At 37.3% G+C, this 23,843-nt stretch overlaps 1 protein-coding gene across 2 annotated transcripts in view; it reads left to right on the forward strand.

The window, feature by feature from the left end:
• The window catches only part of CTDP1 (CTD phosphatase subunit 1), a 102,236-nt gene that overhangs the window by 64,009 nt on the left and 14,384 nt on the right, over positions 1–23,843 (forward strand). For both annotated transcript variants that reach the window (XM_062618096.1, XM_062618097.1), the window contains exon 12: positions 5,611–5,789. In XM_062618096.1, the coding sequence (XP_062474080.1) occupies positions 5,611–5,789 (179 nt within the window). The remainder of the gene's footprint in view (positions 1–5,610; positions 5,790–23,843) is intronic.

Here is a 23,843-nt window from a genome sequence, read left to right on the forward strand (position 1 = left end):
TTCAGCTGGCATTGAATCTTCCAGGGCTGCAGCACTGTGGTCTATTGTGTGACCTCTTATAAGCTGAGTTAATGGAATATAACTAACTGCACCTTCTTTTACAGTTATTAGTACTACATTAATTGCTTCTAACTACTTAATAATGTGGAGTTAGTAAACTTTTTACAGTAATATTTCCATTTCCTTTGCTACTGACAGAACAGTTTTGTTTTCATACATCTGTGTTGGAAGTTTGGAAAGTTCAATGCACAATCCCAGGAAGATGGAGACACCATTCTCACTTACTAGATTTTCAATCTAATATTACCATTCACTGCTAATTTCACAGACTCAGAAGTGCTTTCTAATTTGTAATTTTCAATGTTGCTTTTCCCATCTACTCTTTCTTTGGCTTCTCTTTTTTCTGAAGTGTTAAAGTTCCTGAAATAGCCTGCTGATTTCTGTTAACATTTCATGTAAAATAAGCTCTGCTGATCTACTGAAAAGCAGAAGGGAATGTTGGAAGTGGAAGCAGGGATAAAGATTATAGGATCAAATGGACAATTATGGGAGATTGTAAAAGCAGGCTCTCTGTCCTCTATGGAAACTTCACATATTCTACAAACAGCATGACACTGGTTCTGCTGGAGAAACCATGATTTACATGGCAAAGCAACTTTTGGCAGTATTCCTAATGCAGTGCAAAACAATTAGGATGTTAGCAGCATTTGGAAGGTGCCTGCGTTTCAGGGACAGCTTTCTAATGCAGATAGGGCTTAAGATACTTAAGTAATTGAAGACTGTCTTATGTTTTCTGCTTGTTTATACACTTGATAATATTTAAAATACATGCAGTATATTTACAGCCTTCATCAGTTTACATTATATAGTTTTGAAGTAACCTGAAGTAACCAAAACACTAGCAAAAAGCTAAAAAGCTTCTTTTTCAATACCAGTAATGAATCTTCATGTAAGTCATGCAAGTGTGTAGGAGATCAGTCCCAAAATATGCTTTGGTAAAAAGAGAAAATGTCAAGCAAAACCAGCCCCAAACACTGAACTGTTCTGGTTCTTAGGAACAGTTGGGAGCACACTGGGATTTTGAGATGTATTTAAGTATATTCAAAAAAGGTGTGGGGTGCTTTTCACAATTAATTTTTCAAGATGAGCAGCCTATTACATTTCAAGTAGTTGTACACATACAGTTTGATATAAGTGTTAAAAGATTTCTGCACTGATTGTTTACAGTGTAGGAATATCATCCTGACCAGAAGCACAGGGAGTCAGACTTACCTAACTGGAAGAACACTAAAATAAATACAGTGCAGATAAAGGTAGGGAAATTTGATTTGACAGGTGAAATATTTATTGACCTTTTTTAGTCTGGTATTTATTTGCAGAGCATGCAATTAGTTTACCCACTAACTAGATGGAGTTGATGGTGTGCTAGCTTTTATGTTTAATAACTACTTAGAGGGCATCATGGTGCCAAACATGGCAGCATTTTAAAGTATTTCTAAAAAGTATGCTGAGATAATATCATGTTTCAGAGAGAGATACCTCTAATTCCTGGTGTACTTGGACATCTTAGAATCATAGAATAGTTAGGGTTGGAAAGGACCTTAAGATCATCTAGTTCCAACCCCCCTGACATGGGCAGGGACACCTCACAATAAACCATGTCACACAAAGCTCTGTCCAACCTGGCCTTGAACACGACCAGGGATGGGGCATTCACAACTTCCCTTGGCATCCCATTCCAGTGCCTCACCACCCTAACAGTAGAGAACTTCTTCCTTTATATCCAGTCTAAACTTCCCCTGTTTAATTTTTAACCCGTTACCCCTTGTCCTATTACTACAGACCCTAATAAATAGTTCCCAATACCTGGGAACACTAGACTGAAAATCTCATTGCTCTTTGGTCTTCGTCTGCATGAGTGTATGCTGTGTTCCTTCTAAATAAGAAATAAAATAGCATTGTCAGCTGAGGATGTTTTCTGGCTTTTATAATCAGGTGTTTAAAAGAATTGTCAGACTTTTCGTTCTCTTGCTAAATGGAACAACTTGGCCTCTGCAAAGGATGAATCATTCTTTTTCAATGTTAATCATTCTTGATGTGTTATAAAAATCTTTCAAGTATTTTAAAGATAGCTGCTATGGTAGTGTTCAAGGAGTAAACATCCCCTCACTGTATCTTATCACTAAGATTTTGTATTAGCTGGCATTTTCTTCTGAAATGTTATGTGTTCCATTTGTATTAATCATATAAAATCTAATGTTACAAGCAGAAGCTGTAGTTGGTACAGCAGTGGCCTTGGTCTGAATCCGATTGAAAGTTTCCTCTGTTCTTTAAACTTTTTTATTTCTTTAAAGTTAGTGATTTGACTAGATAGGTAGTTGCTGCTTAAATATTAATGCACTTTTTTTTTTTTACCTATTTGTTCAAGAGAAGGGCTTAAATCTCAATGCCTCAATAAAAATGTTGTTTGGTTTTCCTTTTCATTTGAGAAATCTGACAGATGAAAGTGGGTCATCTTTATATTTTTCAGCACAATTTGCAATAGTTTTAGTCAAGTTAGGTAAAAATCTGTATTTTGGTGCCTGTCTAGTTAAAGTGATTTGTAAGGACCATCCCACATTAATTGGCTTTATATGTAATGGTTTTTAAAATTTGCTGCATATTTGTATGACTTGTAGGTATACTTTAAATACCCTTCCACAGAATTGGGGCATGTATGTGTGCAGCTAATTGAGTAATTCTAATGTTAAATGGCATTCCAGACTTCAAAAGAGTAATGTCATCTTTGTGCAGAATGAAAGAAAAAGACATGGCAATAACTAGGCTGCTAGTCTGTCAAAACTGTTCACACAAAGTAGATTTTAAAACACTAAAAGTTCAGTTTTTGAGGCGTCTGTAATACTGAATGTCTATCAACCTAACTTTGTCCTTTAAAAATGCTAACATATTTTGTAATGAAAACATAGTTTTAAACATATGACTATCTGGAAAAGTGTTGCTTTTGGAATGAAGGAATGTAATTTTAAATATAAGACTTGCTGGAAAGGTGTTGTTAGAGTTGTAGATTTGTGCTTCCATTTGACTGTCATTGGTGGCCATGTTGGCTACAGTAAGTATCTTCTAATAAAGCTATACAGGCTTAAGGTTTCCTGCCATCCCATCCCAGACTATCAAACACTTGAGACTTTATATGTATTCTATACACACCAAAAAAAATCCCTACCCTGTGTACTTTCTGCACTTTCACCAGGTTCACTATTGGCTTATTTCTACCAGTCTTATCAGTCTTTTCCAACCCTGGATTGTATGCCGTGATTCTTATTTTCCATGCATATGACAACTTCTCATCATGGAAAAAGTATTTTTGGACTAATGTGGTTTGACTTGACAGCAGTTCCTGCAGTTTCTACATGAAACTATCATCTGTGTTTAGACGGACCAAGCTGGTATGTGGTTCCTTTTTTGTTATGGTTTCTTTACAGCTTTCATAGTGAAAGAGCTGAAATATTATCACTATTTCAGGTAGTAAAAATGTACCAAGACAAGGGCCAATGGAAAGACAACTTAAATTGTACATCTAAGAAGCCTGCAAGTTATTTATCACTTTGTACAGAAGTCATTCCATTCAAGGATAAAACTGGATTTTTAAATTTTTTTCAGTTTTAAAGCTTGAGTTGTGGAACTCTGAAACAATTACATATTTAAAGAAATTGCTTTCCACAAGTCTACTTTGTAACAAAATGTCCTTGCTTTCCCTTGCACTGAAAAGTCTCCTCAAAACTATTATTTTAGGTTGTTTTGAAGTACTACTCACCTTTTTTTCTTTTCCCATTATTATTCCTTCTGCATCGTTTCTCTTTTGCAATAATACAGATTGGCAGAATCCTCAGTGCAAAGCAGCACAAGATAAGAAAAATTATTTGCTACTACCCTCAAACAGGAATAGCTGAGTGAGGCTTATAGTAAGGTAATAAATACTCCAAATGCATCTGTTTAGCAGAAGACTGAAGACAAATGCCAGATACTTCATCCTTCTGAAGTCAACAGGAGAGTGGTAGGAGTCATCAGTGTGCTTGGTGACATCGCCCTATGGAGCACCTTCATCATCTTGGGTCATCCGTCTTTTCTCTGCTTTTCTCACCTTTTATCCTACCTGCTGGGTAGGACATTAGAAAAAGAAATTAAATAGGTCTTTATCTGTTACCAAACTTCTGTATTTTCTATTTCTTCTCCCTCCTTGCTTGCAAACTCTCTCTTGAGTTCCCTTTCTCTGAAAAAGCTATTGTGTTTATCATATTTCCAGTAGAGTCCTAGCGAGATATAGATCTTTTCTATAGATGCATTTGGTTGATAAACAGATGGCATCTTTGACTTTCCTTCAATGCACATAAAGGTACACAAAGAAATTAGAAATGTATTTATGAAGGATCAGGTATCAGTGATTTTCTTACAGCTTTCTTCTAGCTTTTGGGATTGTCAATTTAAATCCGTGGATAAGCAGTATAAAATCTTTTGATCCATGTTTGTATACAGAGCTTTACTTCTTAATAAAGCAGGTATGGCATTAGTGAGAACAGAGTATTTGGAAAGCATGTTTTAACTTATGGTGAAACAAGCTCCTTTAGGAAAAAAAAATCTTAAATATCGGGAGAGAATACATATGCAGCTTCTTTTTAGTCCTCTGCCATTCACAAAAATGGAGAGACTGTGGGATCTTCACCTGTGTGTTCTCATGTTCTTGTCTTTTTCTGAAGGTTGAATGCTGACTCAAAGAGAATATAATCTTTTGAAGCTCAGCAGGGTAACTCATGAGTGATTTGCTTTTAATGATGGTTCCAGACCTGTCAGAGCAAATTAAGATGTTCTTAGAGGAGTATCAAATCCCATGCTAACTTTTCAGGAACAAAGGTCAAACATTTAATTAAATGTATAAACATTTTGATAGATTTGCCTATATTAAAGTTAGCATAAGCAGAAAATCTGGTGAGAATAGGGTTCTGTACGTTCCATTCCTTTCATAGTGTATTATTTAGGAATACATTTCTTTACAGGTATTTCTTGATACATAAAACTTTAAGAATACTTACTAGCAAGATATTTTAAGACGCCTTGTCCAACTGAATCTGTATGTTATAGTAGTATAAAATATGTATAGTGTATGTTATGCATTACAATAGTATAAACAATCTATTGCTATTTCCCATGCTGGGGAATGGTTAGACTTGATGATCTTAAAGGTCTTTTCCTACCTCGTTGATTCTGTGATTCTGCGATTCCTTTAATTTCATAAGACAGCACTTTTATCATACACAGTTTCTTGCTTACAGCTGTTTCTGCTTGTATAATAAAGTGCAAACACCTTCAAATGTGACTGTATCATGTATGTGAGAGCATTTGTATCTTTCTTATGCTAAACATAGGCTAAATATGTTTAATTTGAATGGAATGTTTTAGAGATGTTACAGAAACTACATTGAAGACAAAGGGTTTAATTTGAATTTTCAAAGAGGTGGTTAAGGGAAATTAAAATATATTATTAGTGATTATTTCAGAGCATTTTGATACAGAATAATCTGTTAGAGGGTACACTGACTCTCTGCTCTTTGGCAGGTGGATGACATCTTAGGAGAAGGCAGCGATGAAAGTGATAGTGAAAAAAAAAAGCCAGAAAAGAAAGGTGAAAAACCTCAGATTAGTTCAACAGAAACTCTAGGAATGAAAACGGATCAGAGACCTGGATCATCGTCATCGTCATCAAGTGAAAGAAGCTTAACATGCAGTGTACCCAGGTATGAGTTTTTCAAACGGAAAAAGAAGCGTTAACGATGTTTCAGTGTGTGTGTGTGCACTCTTCAGCGTGGGTTTGACAATGAAATATTTGTGTCCTTCTTAACCTCTGCATGTTGGTAACTGGTTTATTTTGGGGTGGTTTGTAACTGTGAAATTGTCATGCTTACTTGCCCCTGTAGTGGTTTGGGATTGATTTAAAGAAATGATCACAGTAAAGGTGTGTTGACAACTAGGATATTGCCTGTTTTGAAAGAACTGTAGATCACTGATCTGTGTTTATTTTAAAGAAGCATTGATGCTGAGTTAGGTAGAGGACAATGTCCTCTGCAGTGTTACTTTAAGTAAAACAAAGCATGTTTTGGAAAGCTAGGCTTTTTTTTCATCTTGGGTTGTTTTTTTTTTGAGATACTTTTATATGTGACATTCATCAAAATCAGGTTGTTGAGATCATTGTCTGCTTAGAAAGTAATTTAAATTTGCTGGTCTCTTCTGCATAAATTATTTTAGTATTCCAGCATTTACTGTTGAATGATGACTATCAAGTAATTTGCTAGTAAACTAGGACTTGATAAAATAAGTACTTATTTTAAATATGTTAAGGAATGGTTCTCAGTGAGCAGCCACTTAATGTTTAAGTCCAACAATGTTTAGAGAACAACATAAGATGAAGATTATAGCACTTTTAATTTAGAACTGTTGTAATATCATCATCCTGTACCACAAAGTGCTAAAAATTGCAAACATGACTCAAATGTGAATTGTAGTTTCTTTCTGCTCTCATAAAGGATTCTGTTTTCAGTCATAAGAATTTAAGCTCTAATATTTTTCTTTCAATGGAGAATAATATAAGTAGTAGGACTTAAGTGACTTATTTACATTTACATTATTTTAATTTTTATGAGCTTTGGTTTAGTGCACAAAGAATGTATGAGAAAAAATGCAAAAACCACCACAGAATATGATGTATAAATATTCACAAGGAGATTCTGATTGGGGTAGTAATGTTGCTGTGTGTCAGGAGTTTACTGGAGGAAGAACTACATGGAAAGCTTGCACAGGCCTTTTAGTTTATCATGGGTATTTATCTTCAGAAAAATGCCAGTCTAAAAGGTATGAGACTTTGTCTCAAATAGTAGAAGAGAAATTCCCTCCTAAATGACGTTTGGAAGAGGAAAGGAAAGCCAGTAATGAATATTTTTAGAATACCATTTGAAGTAGCAAGGCATAGTGGTGGCATGTCACTGATAATTCATTCTAATACTGTGATATTTTTGTGTGTGTATAGAAAATGCACCAAATTCTGACAAAGAAAAGACAAAAGGAATAATTGTAAGGAATGTTGCTTAGAGCTATTGCTCCATACTATTTCCTGTGTATGGTTTACAAAGAGAAAGTACATTTGTAATTAATTTTTTGCTCTGTATAGGAAAATTCATAAATAAGTTTGGGAGTACTTACACACTCAGAAGCTATGTAGAAATAATAGTGTTACTGCTAGAATAAAGGCTTTGAGCAGCAGCTGAACTAACTTTTCTATTTTTGGCCTTTCTGCTTCATAAAAGTTTCCCTGTCAGTCTGTTAAATTGCATCCAGGCTTGAACCTGAATGGAGTGTTGAAAAATACTCAAAAAGTGCTGGTTAAGGTGCTGACCCAGTGTCTGCTAGGCAAGAAATTCTCCTTGATAGAAAGGAGCCTCTGCCTGTCATCTTAATGCCATTTTAAGTTTGAAGTTTTAAATTTATGTTTTCCTGGTCAGTCAGTATCGTATGTGCTAAACAGATATTGTACCAAAGGTTCAATGTAAAACCAGTCACTAAATAGCGGGGTTGAAATCTCCAGGAATTTAGTCTACTTCAACACAAATACTAACTACAGTCTCTGCGGGCCACATTTCTGAAAGCTAAGTGCTATACAAGCATGTACATCCCAACAAGACCTTGAAGTATCTGTTCTGAAAATTGGATTCTTGAAGTGCTAGGAGTGTAACACAAATGAAGTTATATTTGGTAGTTTTCAGTTATTTCTGCTCTGTCGTATAACATGAACTCACAAATTAACATGAATACCATCACCTCTTGCCACATTAAGAAAGCAGAGGCTTTGTATTCTAAAGGTCAGTCCCAGTTATTCAGTATGTAAATCCACCATGGACCAGCTGTTTAAATCATTATTTTGTAACTTGTTATGATCACCTTTATGTCCGTATTTTAGTTATTAAACTTTCCAGAAAACAAAAATGAACAAGAGAAAGGCAGTCTAAATATGATCCAGTACTCTGTTGTTACGGCTCAGCAGAGATGAGGTCTGCAGAGACTAGGTTTCTGGTAAGCAGTGCTAGGAAGGAAAGTGGCAAATATGAAACAGGTTGATGCAGTGTTTAATGAAGTCTTCAAGTGGATTCTTTTTAGTCCCAAAAAGTTACAGCTAAAAAGAATGGTGGTTATTTGAAATATGCTCATAAACAGACACTTCTGTCTGTATTTATTATTAAGGTTAGACTTCACATACATCGGACAGGTTTGATCATGTATTCACTGAGGACCTGTATGGGTTTTTCATTTGATTTTCATAGGTTTTGTTCAGGTTCCCAGTGCACTTTGTTGTTTGTGGGGCTATTTTTAAATAAGCTTATTTCTGAATGCTCTTAATTCACAGTGCCAAGGCCAGCGCTTTTAGTGTTTAGTTTCGGTCTTGATAATTTCAACTTGTGTAAATCTGATGTAAGGGCTAATGGCTGCTCTGCTGAGAATTTCTTTCCTTTGGAACGGAATTTCAGTACTTGTGTTAAAACATGTCTTTCAGTGTAAGAAGGAAATATTCTCCTCTGAATTACTAGTGAGAAGAAATCTAATAACTAGAAGTGATACCTATTAGCAAAAAGTTTTGCTTACAGGATTCAAGTTTCCTTCTCAAAAGTATAGCTCAGTGAAATGTTTTGTGTGGCAAAATTTCTTACTGATAATTTCTGCATCAGTCCTGAGAAAATTATATTTTTGACTGATGGAGAAATCACAGTTTTAAGAACAAATGGGTAAATTGCAAAAGATATCTTTATGCTTGGAGTTCAGCATAATTTCAGAACATCTGAAATACCTTCTACTTTTGTACATTCCTATGGTGAGTTTCTGTTTTATATATATATATATCTATCTTACTAAATTCAGGAAAAGAAGCACTACAAGTTACGTTGCTACAGAGTAGTGTTGATCTGAAGTCTTTCAGAGAGCCTCCAGTCTTTGAAACTCTGCATTAATAGATCTTTGAACTAAAGCACATTAATTTACTCATTTTGGGCTGTCTGATCAGAAAGAGTCTGCATAGTAAAGCTGTCCTTTGAGTTCTTCAGGTTTTTTCTGACTATTCTGTATTGTTTTAAAAATAAGAATAGTGGTTTAATTTAAAGTACAGCTGTATTACAGGATTCATGATATACGGTAAAACTTCAGCAATGTATAGAAAAGGCTTGCTAGTTCATATCAAGGAAGACTGAGCTCAGAATCTCAGAAATCTCTCCATTGTCTTTTCTGTAGCCATTTTTAATAGACTTTTAAAAGGAGCACTAATATTTCAATTCTTTTAAGTGTTTTCTTTAAAATATAATAGCACTTCAGCAGGCACTCTGCTAGAAGACAGAAATTATAGTTTTGCTTTCTTTCTCACTGTCAGAAAAGACTGCTGCAAACTCGTGTGCAAAATTTTGTTGCTGACACCTTTTATCCTAATTGAAACAGTATATTCACTGTCACTATAACTTTCTTCCAGTTCCCAGTATTGAGACACTCTGATTTGAGAATCTTGGGACCTAAGTTCTTACAGCTCAGTGCTTCCCATGCTGTCAGCCTTGCATTTGTTATTCATACTGATCTGGAATTTTTTCAAAAACAATTTCAGTGACAACCTATTCAAAACATATTAAGGAACTAACTGGCTGTCATGGTTTAACAGCAGCTGGCAAGTAAGTACCATGCAGCCACTTACTTCACTCTCACCACCCCCAGTAGTTGTGTTTCCCCCCACTCCCTGCAAACACACATAGTGTGATGGGGAGGAGAATGAGAATAAAGGTAAAACCCATGGGTCGAGATAAGAACAGATTAATAATAAAATAATAATAATGATGAAGAGGAAAATAAGGGGGAGGTGAGGAGAGAGAGGACCTAACAGTGATGCACAGTACAATTGCTCACCACCCACTGACCAACACCCAGCCCAACCCAAGCAGTGGGTCCCTTCCAGGTGACTCCCCACAAGTTTATATACTGGGCATGATGTGTTGTGGTATTGAATACCCCTTTGGCTAGTTTGGGTCAGGTGTCCTATCTCTGGTCCCTCCTGGCCTCACCGGGAGAGCATGAGAGAGCATGAGAGACAGTCGGGGTAGGTGCTACTGAGCAACACTAAAACATCAGTGTGTTATCAGCATTATTAGCATTGTTCTCAGCCTAAAGCCAGGACACAGCACTGAGCCAGCTACTAGGAAAAGAATTAACTATCCCAGCTGAAACCAGGATACTGGTATATGTTCAAAGTCTTGTTGAAGGTACCTTTAACAGCCAACAGCACATCTCAAATATGGCTGCTAAAATAATTGTAGAAATTCAAGTATTTTGTCCAAGAATGGTGCTCCTCTGTTTTCTTATCCAGGCAACTCTTTGCATTGTTTCACAAGTAAAGTCTTAGTGTTATTACACTGTATAGTATTCCAGAATTCCCCTCTAAATGATGCAAGTATACTATTGCTTTGATCTTTACAAAGCTGAAGATCTACGCTTGGAAATATTGGTGTTTTAAAGTCATCTTTTCGTGCCTGCTGGATCACTTGCTGCATCTACAGAGCTTACTTAGCATAGAATGTGGTTTGGGTTGGAAAGGATCTGAAGATCATATAGTTCCAACCTCACTGCCATAGGCAGGGATACCTCACCCTAGACCCTGTCACCCAAGGCTCTGTCCAACCTGGCCTTGGACACTGACAGAGATGAAGCATTTACCACTTCTTTGGGTGACTCATTCCAGTGTCTCACCACCCTCACAGTAAAAAACTTCTTCCTTACTTCTAATCTAACCTTCCTCTGTTTAAGTTTAAACCCATTACCTCTTGTCCTATTACTACAGTCCCTGATGAAGAGTCCCTCTCCAGCATCCTTGTAGGCCTCCTTCAGATACTGAAAGGCTGCTATGAGGTCTCCATGCAGCCTTCTGTTCGCCAGGCTAAACAGCCCAACTTTCTCAGCCTGTGTTCATGCTCCAGCCCCCTGATCATCCTCGTGGCTCTCCTCTGGACTTGTTCCTACAGTTCCATGTCCTTTTTATGTTGAGGACACCAGAACTGTACACAGTACTCCAACTGGGGTCTCACAAGAGCAGCGTGTAAAGGGGCAGGATCACCTCCTTTGACCTGCTGGTCACGCTTCTTTTGATGCAGCCCCTGGAAATTCCTGTTCTTATGGTGAAGCAAGCAAAGGAAACTCAGTATAGGTAGTGCAGTGGCTCTAATTTTATAGATTGTTACACTTTGGAAATTTCAAGTGGTTGGGAAAAGTTTGTTCCATAGAACAGCCAACATTTGGCTCTGTAATTTTATTACTATGGGTAATCTGATTTCTTACAAATTCAGTCTAATCCAACATTCTAAATTCAACATCTGGGAGAAGAAAGCATGCTTCAGGTAATAAGAGAATGTGGTTAATACTTGTTTTATAGAAGAGAAAATTCTGATTCAGATTTTCTCAAGGTCACCACAAGGTTTCTTGGGCTTAAAACTTAGCTGATATGGGTAGGTCAACATGTGAACTATCTAGCATGTTTCAAGTCTGTACAGTACTCTTGTGAAAAGTTTTAAGTGGCTATTCAAGAGTGGTATTTTGAGACATTAAGAACTGAAACTTCCACCGACTTCCTTTTCCCCATGCTGTCAACTGAATTCGACTTTCAAAATGGAAATTTTTTAATCTGTTTTCCGGTGGTACAATTTTTTCCTGATATAATGATAGTTCTCATAGTTACAACAAGGTAAGGAGTGTATTTAAATGACTGACTTCCCTTGCATTTCTAATGGTTTGGAAGTAAACGGCCTCTTTTCTTAGAGTACACATGAGCAATTAAAAAAATTACTGCAGGTTCAGTTAGTTTTTTTCCAGAAGCAATGGTGAAACACTCCAGACTGAAATCCAGGATCAGCTTCCAAAGACAAACACTTCTGTTGGCAGCACATCTTGCTGTTTTCATATGAGCCGGCTGTTCTGCAGAATTTTAATGTTACTTCTGTTTGGAAGTGATTTCAATGAAGACTCTAAGAAGGAAGAGGGCTCTGGGCATGCAAAGCATAGTTTGCTTCTGTAGTTAAATACAATTATTGAATGAGTGTCCACTGTAAACATTAAAGAGAAGTTTCCATTTAGGAATGTTTTTACTTGAAAGCTCTTGTTATCCAAAATTTCTGCATGGGGGAAAAAAAAAATTATACCGAGCCAATAACAGCTTTTTGAAGCCATTTTAATGAAATAAATTTTTCCCTCTAAAAATGACTTTTCTTTTTCTTGAGTTTGTTTGTTTGTGTTTTTCAGATGTTTCTAGTAGCAAGTGTTCTATCCTCAGTTGAAGCAACAACTCGCTATTTGACAGCTAGAAAATTTAAATCCTGGTTCCAGAGGGTTGAATCAATGGAAACAAAACAAAGAATGCCAGAAGACATTTCTCTTCATCAGGGACTGTGGTGATAGCACAAGGACTAATGGGTTAAAACTTAAGTAGGAGAGATTGAGGTTGCATATAAGGAAGAATTTGTTTGCTGTGAGGGTGGTGAAGCACCTGAAACAGGTTGCCCAAGGAAGTGGTGAATGCTCCATCCCTGGCAGTCTTCAAGGCCAGGTTGGACAGAGACTTGGATGACAATGTTTAGTGTGAGGTGTCCCTGCTCATGGCATGGGGGTTGGAACTTGATGATCTTAAGGTGCTTTCCAACCTAAACTGTTCAACTATTTATAGATTACATGAAATAAAAAAAAAATTAAAAAAACACACAGGAAATGTTTGATCACTGATATGATGGGATTTTTTCATAGCACAGAAATACTTTTGAGTTTATGTATACATTTTCTTGTAAAGAAAGCTTGATACTGACATATCTATACTGTCTCTATTTCCCTCTTCTCCCCACTTACACTGTTTGACAAATGTGTTAGAATCGGAGTATATTCTCAGAATATTTCTAATTACCTTTATTTAGGATTGTAATGAAATAGTTATGGATATACAACTAACTGCTGATGTTTGTGCTGTTGTCTTCACACGACTAGAATATATTTTTAGGAGAGGTGAGCAGCAAAGAGTTACTACATAGTTATTAAACTGCAGCCTGGTAAAGATTATTTTTCAGGTGGGGCAAATACCTGAACTATTTATCCAACCCAAACTTTCTGCTGTTGTACCAACTAGAAATCACACTGCTGTAGCACTTACAAGCTTCTTAAATTCAAAGTTCTTCTGGACTTACTTAGCTTAAAAGGGCTAAAAATGAAACTTGGCGGAACAGAGGCTTTGACAGGTGATAATTTATGATAGAAGGCGTTTGTCTTTGCACATATGGTCTTCAGGTAAACATTTTGATAGGTGGGATTGGTAGCATTAATTTGCCTGACACTTCCCTCTTGCATAACTCCATTTTACTGGCTTGTAGCTTTGCCAGACAAATTTCTAGAGCTAAAATACTCTCAGACTTGCTCTGTGCTTCACGCTGCATTGCTTTTGGAAAAACTAAGTAAAAAAAAATTCAGCCATTTAAGATGGGGGATAAGGGAGAACACACTAGCTTTCCAGTATTGGAAAGAAAACCTGTCTGTGGCTTGGCAGCCCTCGATTTTTGGAGTGCTGGATCTCAGGTGACAGGGTCTTTATTTTCAAGGATGCAACTTCAGACCCTCTTGAAAATTGTCCGAATATGCAAAGTTCCAGGTATGGGTGTTTCTCCAAGCAGTTTGTTAGGCACGTTAGCCTATGCTTATTCACATGTTATGTGATTAATAAAGTATTTTATACCAAGTATTTCCTGCTGGAAAAGCTAAAAGTACTGTAATCGAGAATACTTATGATTCTAAAGGTAAAGACATATCCTAAAACACAGGAGTCCTTCAGCTCTAATCTTTGTCTGATTCAGTTAGGGTCTGATTAGTGACCATTTTCAAAGGTTTATTACGGTTGCTTTAGGCAACTTAAATGCATCCAATCAACATTTAACCACATTTTTTAAGTAGCAAGAACTTTATTTCTTTTGATAGTTGATAGTTTTGTTTTAAATGTACTGCTAAAGTTGATTCTCACTTTTTTATCTTTTATGTGTGTCTCACATTTCCCGGTAAATCTGACCTCTCCAAACTTACTCCAGTCATTCTGTGCCTCCTCTCTCCGCGGAGAAAAATAATCTGGGGAGATATTTCGTTTTACCAATTTTGAGTGTCTGCGCCTAGTAAGATAAATCTCACCCTGTCATACTTTTCTCTGTTTTAAGGCACAGAAATTTGGGTTTGAGACCAAACTGTGCAAAGGAAAGCTATACTTGCAAAATGTAGTCGTAGCCCGTGTTTTTTTTCCATTTGAGTAGCTTTTGTTTCATGAAAAGTAAATTTGATTGAAGTGAAATACTTTCCAAGCTCTTAAGTGATTCCTTCCCTGTAGAAATCTCTATTGTAAAGCTTCTGTATATACTGGTAGGTTATTCTTCCATTGAATTTCGTTCTTGGACTTCGACGAGGTTTGTCTCACTCAGTGAAGAGGGTTAATGGTATTAAAAAATCCCACTAACTTCTTAGGTCTCTGTGCCCTCCCTCCTTGTCAGACAGTATTCAGCCACTGGCTATTTTTAGAGTATTGTTCACTTCTGCTTACAGTCTGCTTTTGTTCTGGAGCCTTTATCTTACCTGGGCAGAAGTACTGCGTTCTTTTGAAGGAGTACAAGGAACATACAGATCTGATAAAAGTCAGCGAGGGATTCTCTCTTTATGTCTACATTTCAGGTGACTTAGGGAACTAAACACGTATTTCTCTGCCTGGTTTATAGACACACACACACACCCCTTCCATGAAAATGTTGAAGGACTTTATGGCTTTACATTCACATTATTTTTCTATTTGAAAAATATACATGCTAAGAAATTCAGAAGTTTTCTGACTTGGCCAAAATAGATGCATACACAAATTACTTTGAAAATACCTTTTTGATAAAGGTTTAAGGTGTTAAAGCTACATGCTATTTCAAAGCTACTTTGCTGAAAGTCTGAAGATTTAGAGAAGTCACAGGATGGGTTGGGTTGGAAGGGACCTTACAGACCATCCAGTTCCAACTCCCTGCCATGGGCAGGGACACCTTCCACTAGACCAAGTTGCTCCAAGCCCCGTCCAACCTGGCCTTGAACACTGCCAGGGATAGGGTAGCCACAGCTTCTCTGGGCAACCTGTGCCAGGGCCTCACCACCCTCACAGGGAAGAATTTTTTCACTTTAATGTTGACTCATGTAGCTTTTTTGTACACAATATTTGAAATAATAGTATTTGCAAAATAGCAAAAATATTCTACTCATTTACTGTGATTCAGTTATGTCTTGTAGCTAACTTGTTAACTTGTTTTTTCTTTTTGGGTTGAAAAAGGTATGTATTAGTTTTATTGGTGTCATTGGTGTGCCAGTAGCAAGTGAAGGTGCAGAGGAGTGGGTTTGTACACCGTTGTAAACCCAAAGGTGGACAGAAAGATGCTGAAAGTTATTAGTAGGTAAAATGTGATCTAAGGAACATAAATATTGTGTGGTGCTATTTTCAACATGCTATATTTGATAGTATAAAAAAAAAAAAATCAGGCTTGTCTGACTCAATTGATTGTTTAAGGAATATTGCATTTCTATTTAAAAAAGAAGGGAGGGGGCGAATGACCTTAAAATAATTAATTTCCATAATTAATGAAAGGGTGTCTAGGAGATCTGCCACAAGAGGGTAACAGCATTAGAAAGGAAAGTTGGCACTCAACATTTCTTTTTAGGAAGACTTAATGCACTGATCTAATACAACTAAAAAAAACCTCAAAATTATCATCTCAGTGAAAAATATTTTTCCTCTTCATTTGCTATTATCTGCTATCTGATTGAGGGAGCTGCTCCCCAGGGTGATATTTGAGATAACGCCATACCAATTTACTTGGGTTTTAAGGAGAAGTTATCTTTCTATTATATCTTAAACCTTCAGAGCTGGTTTGTGTGCCCTTCACTTTTAGCTTTTGTGTTCAGTTTTCTGCTGCTGCTGTGGTAAAAAAGATTTTTCTTCTATTCCTAATTTGAAGGAATTAAGCTTTATGATTTCAGGTAGAAAAATTCATGTGGACAAGTCTGAAAACTCATATAGTTGGAACTACTCTAGCTGTTCAGGAAATTAAATTAGACAAGGTATGAAATAAACGCATATATTATTTCTCCCAAATTTCTTCAAAAAATAAGTCATAGAAGAAACTATAGCACATGAGGTCATAAATATTTGAAAGAAGTTGTGAGAAATGAAAAACCTGCTTAAGTGAGTCCAGAGAAGGACCACAGAGATGGTCTGAGGGCTGCAGCACCTCTCCTGTGAAGAAAGGCTGAGAGAGTTGGGCTTGTTCAGTGTGGAGAAGGCTCTGGGGGGACCTTAAAGCAGCTTTCAGGGCCTAAAAGGGCTGACAAGAAAGCTGGAGAGGGGCTTTTGACAAGGGCAGGTAGGGACAGGACAAGGGGGAATGGCTTTAAACTGACAGAGGGGAGATTGAGATGAGATCTGAGGAAGAAGTTCTTCCCTGTGAGGGTGGTGAGGCCCTGGCACAGGTTGCCCTGAGAAGCTGTGGCTGCCCCATCCCTGGCAGTGTTCAAGGCCAGGCTGGACGGCGGCTTGGAGCAACCTGTTCTAGTGAAAGGTGTCCCTGCCCATGGCAGGGAGTTGGAACTGGATGGGCTTTAAGGTCCCTTCCAACATAAGTCATTTTGTGATTCTATAAGAAGCAGTCTCTGTATGTAGTAGGTACCAAGATATCATCAGACAAGCAGAGAGTACTTAGAGGTTGTGTCTGTGTTAGTGTTTTAGCCAACTTCACGAGGGTGCCTTTGAAGTAATGCTTTGGTGTGCATCCCAGAGGGGTCTAGAGGTCAATCTAAGCTTGCCTCCTGTGCTCCAGCCACTAATACACCTTCAATTTACAGGATGAGCTTAGAGCTCATCCGAAGTAAAACTCTATTTCTGTCTTTAACACGCTGTATGGATCATGTGCATGAATGCCAAATGTATTTTCACGGTACATACAGTGTCAACAGGGCAACTGTAAATAAGTCATCTGAAAAATTGTTAAATTTTTTGTATACTTTCAGGGTTGCATTCCTTTTCTTTATCACTATTGATAGTCTCTTGTATCTAGACAGTGACTAATTTTGTATTTTTTTTCTTGATTGTTTAAATGTTGGGACATTGCATTACACTGTTTTATTTTAAACTTTCAAGTGGTAAATTGCTTAAACCACAAGAGTGGCACCGATGCATGGCAAAATCAGCTACATAACCAAATGAATGCATGGCTTAGTTTTTTATAAAAGCACTCAATTAAGTAGATGAGACATTCATATCTTCAAGCTTGTAAATGAATTTAATGGTCTAGATTTTCAAGCTGTTACTAAAAATATACCTGCTATGACTTCAGTTAAGTTGCAGATTAAATTACGATTGTGTTTCCAGCTGCTGATTAGTCTTGTTGGTACACAGCGTGCATGTGGATGTCGAGAAAAATACTTGAGAAAATAAACCTGAATATCAGTAAGTTGGGGAAAGAAGTGGTTGCAGTTTATGTTGGGGGGGGGGTATTCCCCTGAGACGTTTTCTCTGCAGTTTTACAATTGGCTTTACTCCTATAATGTTTTCTGGAAGAATCTACTATCATCCAATTATGCTGAAAAATACTTATATATGAGTGCCTTCTCTTGGCTATGTGTATGAATTGTATTTACAATTGTCAGGAAGACTTAAAGGTAAAAAGCTGCAATAATTAAAAGATAGCTTTCCCATAAACCAGGTTATTCTTTAAGATGCTTTCCTAGGAAAGCAAGCACCAGAATTTTGATGTACTCAGCAGAAAATAGAAATCAAATTCCTGTTGTCTGTACATAGATGGGCTTCTAAGCAGGTGATAGCATTGCTCCAGATAAGGAGTATCTGTCACAAAAAGTAGACGTATAGTGACTTTTTTGTACTTTTGAACTGGCAGAAGATCCTAAAATTTGGGTAAAGCATGAAAATGGACATGACTCTGAGATGGCAAAGAAATTGAGAATCAGTACTTTGCTCATTTATTCAAATAAATGTCTTGCACTCTACTTGTTACCAGACATCATTTGTATCAGAAACCAGCCAAGCTTTGTCTTGAGATGAGAAAAAAAGACTACTATAACATGGCATGTTCCTATAGTTATGCTTTTATTTTGAAGTTTAATTTTGGACAAAACTTAGTTGTCTGTAATGTGTGCAAACATGTTTTCATACACACTCAGGGAAGAAGCTAACAGGCAGTTTGTACTATTTTCAGCTCTAGATATGTGAGCTGCTGCTGCATTGAGAAAATCAGAAAGCTCGATGTGTACTGATTCATTTATTCACTTTGTAGAGTCATAGTCATGAATTACCATAATCTCAGTGTTTTCAGTGGTTGGGTGTTCTTGCTTGAAATTGTTTTATTCACAGAAACGTAGGCACAAAACTTAGATATTTGCTGGAGAACTCCAAATGAACAAAGGGAATGTTTCACTTGGAAAGCAAGCTCCTTGGATTCTGTAGGATTTTGGTTTGGAAATCTTGAGTAGCTCCTGAGAAAAGTTTTTTGTTTGCAGAACTTTGCGAGGAACCCCCCTCCCAAATTCAGAATGAGGACAGATAAGTCTCTGTAACCTTTTCCAGCCACTGGAAAAGCCATTTGTGTTTTCCAGGGTTTTTTTCATGGTCTTCTGGTATCATGAGTTGTCAGGTGAGAAGGGAATAAGATTTTAAGCAGGTTTGCAAAGATCTGTTAATGTCTTGTCTTTATAATGTATAGCCCAGGTCTGTTTAGCTGTGGTCCTTTTTTTCTGTGAGAACTGATGCATGCCTGTAAAACGCTAGAGACTGTGCGATGATTGATTACAAATGGCATATCCACATCTGGGAAGTATGTAATGGATGGTTTTGAGGGGTAGAGGATTTGAGTCAGTAGAGGATGAAAATGATGGAGAAAGTAGATATTGTTACAGTAAGTCACCTAGCTATCTGCTCATCTCTGTGCTGTTGTGGTGCAGGCAGGACCAGCATGCTTTTTTGCAAAAGACTTGGAATATTTCCAAAAGATTTGTCCTTTTGGTGGAGGACAGGGAGAACAGGCAAGGGCAAGGGAATACCAGAAGCGAGTGTTGTCTCCTCGAAGTCTGCTGGCTGGGTGTCAAGGTCCTCAGCACTGCAAGCATCTCCCATAACAGGGGAGTTGAAATGATTCTGTTATCTCTGCAGGTCTAACCTAGCATTTATTCAGCATCAGGCCCTTCACTTGATCATAAAGTTTCTGATGTTTCATGACTGAGAAGCATCAAATACTTATGTGTAAGACAGGAGTTCTCCAAAGGGATAGAGGGGCAAGGTAGTAGTGCTGCATCTCTAAGGATGAAGCCTCAACAACCTCTCTGGATAACCTGCTTAGTCACTATCACAGCAAGGAAGTGTTTCCTGATGTTAGGATGGCACATCCTGTGTTTCAGCTTGTGCCTGTTGCCTCTTGTCCAGTCACTGGGCACCACTGAAAAGAGCCTGGCTCCATCTTCACTACTCTATCCCTTCAGGAATTTGTACATATTGAGAGCCATACCACACCTCAGCTGAAGCTGAGGTAGTACATTATGAATTCAGGTCTAACTCCTCCAGCTGGGCAGCCATTTTTTGGATAGCTAATAAACCCCCCAGAACTGAGGTGGCTCCATGCAGTACAAGTAAGGCGTTTCCAGAGTGCTATCTGTGTGAAGGGTTTGGTTTTGAGGTTGGATTTTTTCCCTTTATTCCACTGTTGTTTTCACCCATCAGAGAACATTCTCTGGAGCTGCACTACAGAAATCTTAGGTCTTGCACTGCCCTGGCTTCTGTCACTGGATCTAAATATTGCTTGATGTCTCTTGTACTGTGCCCCCACTGCACCTTTTAATACCTGTATTACTTTTCTATTGCCAAAGATAGCCCAGCTTATCCTCTGATTCTGATCTTTATATATATTGTTGAAAGGGAGGGGAGGGAAGTGGCCCTCAGTACATGGAGTATGAGCGTCACTGTTTTGTTTAGCTGTAAATCTAAGGAGTGTTGCAGTCAAATATGTTCTTTAGGAGGATAGTTTTCTGTAAAAATATTTGATCAATAGCAGCCAGTTATTAAAAGCTGTTCCAAATAAAAATACTTTTCTCTAGATACTATTGACATACTGTATTAAATTATGGAAGAAAGGAGGGGAAATGGCATGTTCTCCTCAGTAAAAAGGCTTGTGTTCCAAAAGAGGTCAACAACAGAGACACAAACACTTGCAAGCCTTGAAAATTTTCCTTTACCAATTAAAATTTACTTGATATTTGACGTCACCTTCTGCAGACTTTTTGCATTGCTAGAATTTTAATGCTAAAAAAAAACCCTCAAATCTGTACCAACTCCTGTGTTCATGAAGTTCTCCTTCCAGGTCCTCATATGATTTAACCTTCTTCACTGTGCTTAAAGGAATATATATATATATATATATATATATATATATATATATATATATGCTTTAAGCTGATGCTTTATTTCCAGAAGCTGAAGGCACAAGTATTATTTGTAAGATGAATAGTAGAGCATAATGCCTATGACATCCATACTGCTTATCAAGGAAAACACAGCAAAATCGAATCTTGCCGACAACAGAGAGGAAAACATGCCCTTGTAAATCAAAATCATGTACTTTGGGTATAAAGCACCACATACCTTGCATGCCAAAGTCATCACTGGAGTTTCTTCCTGCTGTGGTGCCCCCATTCTGTGAGTGATATGGCCCTTTTGGGGATAATGGGATGACTGCATCTTCTGTTAGATATGCCTTTCAGTGACTCCCAAGCTGGAGGAAGAGAAGTTTCTGAATGATTCTCTTAATGTCTTGAGAGTTCAAATGCAGTAGTGCCCGTCTTAGATATTCTTTGTCAGTCTTGTTAGTAGTATTTTAAAGCCTTGTAATTGGTCAGACTTTCTATTATCTGAAGCCACTGTTCTAGATGAAAATGTTATAGCATCTTCCTAAAAAAAAAAAATTGAATGACCAATTCCCATGGGCTGGCTGAGGCTTTTATACTCCCAGTTATTCTTGATCCCTTCAGTGTCATCCATGAAAGGACAAGGGGAGATTCAGGCTGGATGTGAGGAAAAAATTTTTTACAGTGAGGGTGGTAAAATACTGGAACAGGTTGCCCAGGGAGGTGGTAGATCCTCTGTCCCTGGAGACATTTAAGGCCAGTCTGGCTGGAGCTCTGGGCAACCTGACCTAGTTGAAGATGTCCCTGCTCATTGCAGGGGCGTTGGACTGGGTGACCTTTAAAGTTCGTTCCAACCCGAACTATTATGTGATTCTATGATTTGTCATCTTCTGTATTTCCTTAGGCTTCAGAAAGTTGTCACCTGTTTCGACTACATGAGAAGTAGTTTTAAGATTTTTGAAAGGGGTGGAAAATTGGTAAACTCTTCCCAAAACCCAGGTATGAGTTCTGAGGGATAAACCTGGGTCTAATGGAAGAATCTGTGCTGCTCAACAGGGGCAGCTCTGAAGTTTTGCTCTGAAGCCCCGTCAGTGAATTTTGTGGGAAATTGTGTGTTCTTATTAAAATATATTCCATATGCTTTTCTGGAAGGTAATCTATATTCTATGTGTGTCTTGTCTATACTTAAGAAGAAATTGATGAATAGATTTAAGAAAGGTGTGTTGCAAGATTAAGCAAGATTTGTGATTGCAGTTTCATTTGGAAAGCATGCATTACGTTAGTTTTCTTCTAGCATGATTCTTGGTGGTGATATTTTTCTTATATGTGGTAAATTAAGAAATTAAATAACAGTGTTGACAGCCATTAACCTTAGGTTTCTTTACAGCTTGTGTTATAAATTTATAGTAAGATTCTGTGAGGGAAATAAAAACTGTAAGAAATTCTTCATGGTTTCCTTATTGTCCTGGATTTATGACTGCTACTGCTAAACCCAGGACACTTATGAACTAGTTAGGGAAGATTACCTTTTCCTATTGCAAATTTGTGCCTATGAAGTATTATAAATCATGTTTCAGATGGAGGTACTTAGCATGTGTTTGACAAATGGGAGAAATGTGTAGAATTCACTAATCTTCAAAAGCAAAGTAGCAAAAAGAACACTGGTTACTAGAGAGGAACCAATATGGAGAACTACACATCAATTCAAAAGATACTTTTTTTTTTTCCCCTTAAAGTATCTCAGGTTTTTCCAACCCCAGTTTTCAAGGAAGAAATACAATGTTTATAAATGAAAACAGGAAGACAGCATCACAGGTGTAAAGCTCTAACTCATGCAGAGCTAGATGCTACTCATATTTGTACATTTATTTTCTCCTTCACATAAGTGTACTTTTAATCCTATGGAAAGCAGGAAACTGTCTTAAGTATACCTAGAAATTATGTTACCCAAGGAATAGTGGAAATGGTGCATGTGCATGACTAGCCTCTAACATGTCACTGTGCTGCAATGTAGGAGAAGGATGTAAGCACACAGTTAACTAGTTCTTAGAGTCATACAAACCTTAGAATGGCATAGTAATTTTCTCAACTCCTCTTTTGTTTTTAAAAGTAAATAAATAATCTTTTTAGCCGTGCTGTTATGTTACATGCATAATAGTAACCTAAGAATAAAGGCATGGAAAACATGCAGTATTTAAAGTACTAGGCTAGCTCTGAAAGTACTTCAGTATAAACGAGGATGAAAAGCAGCTGCTTTTGCCATCAACATTTTGCAGTAACAAAGTTTTGGAGGAGACTAAAGATTCTGACAAATCGGTTGTTGTAGGTAGAAATTTAGGGCAAGTAACAAGCTTCATCATAGTCTTCTGGCATAAGTTACTGCTCCATAGTGGAAATTGCATGAATATAGATTACTCCAGAGCTGGTCTTTAACGCCTGACACTCAAACTTCTGATTTTGAAACCTCAAGTTCAACAAAGATGTATTTAAATTGGACTTTTGTATCAGAAAAACATGGAAAAATCTTTACTAAACTTTTCAAACATAATTCTCTGAAATACTAATTTTCCAGTTAATACAGTAGGCTTACAATTCATGTCAAAATGGAGAAACATTTTTTATTTTTATATGTATCTGTATCTCTATATCTCTTCTTGCTGTATTTTTGCATGAAATTCTATGGGTGTCTGTTTTTTCAGTCTGTTTGTCAGAGGTGTATCCTGAATTTTTCTTTCTCCTTGATGAAATAGCTTTTCTGTGTCAAAATCACTAATGTGCAAAGGAGAATGAGATTTCACTGCACAGAGGGATAATGAAATATTCAACTGGTTTCATCCCCATTTACAGCAAAATCAAAGCTCTCAAAATTACTGGAAGATTAGTAAAGTAAAAACAGGTCTAACTTAAGTCTGTTGGATGTTCAGAGATGCATAAACCTGTAGGGAAGCAAGCATATGCTTACTCAGTTGTTGAAAAGGAAGGTCCTTATTCTAAGAATCTGGGCACATGTATGTCGTTGATACATGTAGCACAAACGATAGATGCAAAGTCTGCTTCAGAAGAAATCACAGAAGGACACTGTTCACTTCATAGGTGTTGCTTATAGATTCTGAAATACTTTGAGCTGCTAACTGATGAGTTATTGCAAAGGCCTAATACAATATCTGTTTATTAGAGGAACATGTATTTTGGAAAGCCTCAGATCGTTAACTGTGTAAGGAAAAAAATGTCACAGGAGAGCACAGCAAGAATGTAAACTTTCACACATTTAGACTAATACC

The sequence above is a fragment of the Pezoporus occidentalis genome, unplaced genomic scaffold, assembly GCF_034315485.1.
Source record: "Pezoporus occidentalis ecotype Australia unplaced genomic scaffold, CSIRO_AGI_Poc_V1 ctg2, whole genome shotgun sequence".
In the NCBI taxonomy this organism is placed as follows: Eukaryota; Metazoa; Chordata; class Aves; order Psittaciformes; family Psittacidae; genus Pezoporus; species Pezoporus occidentalis.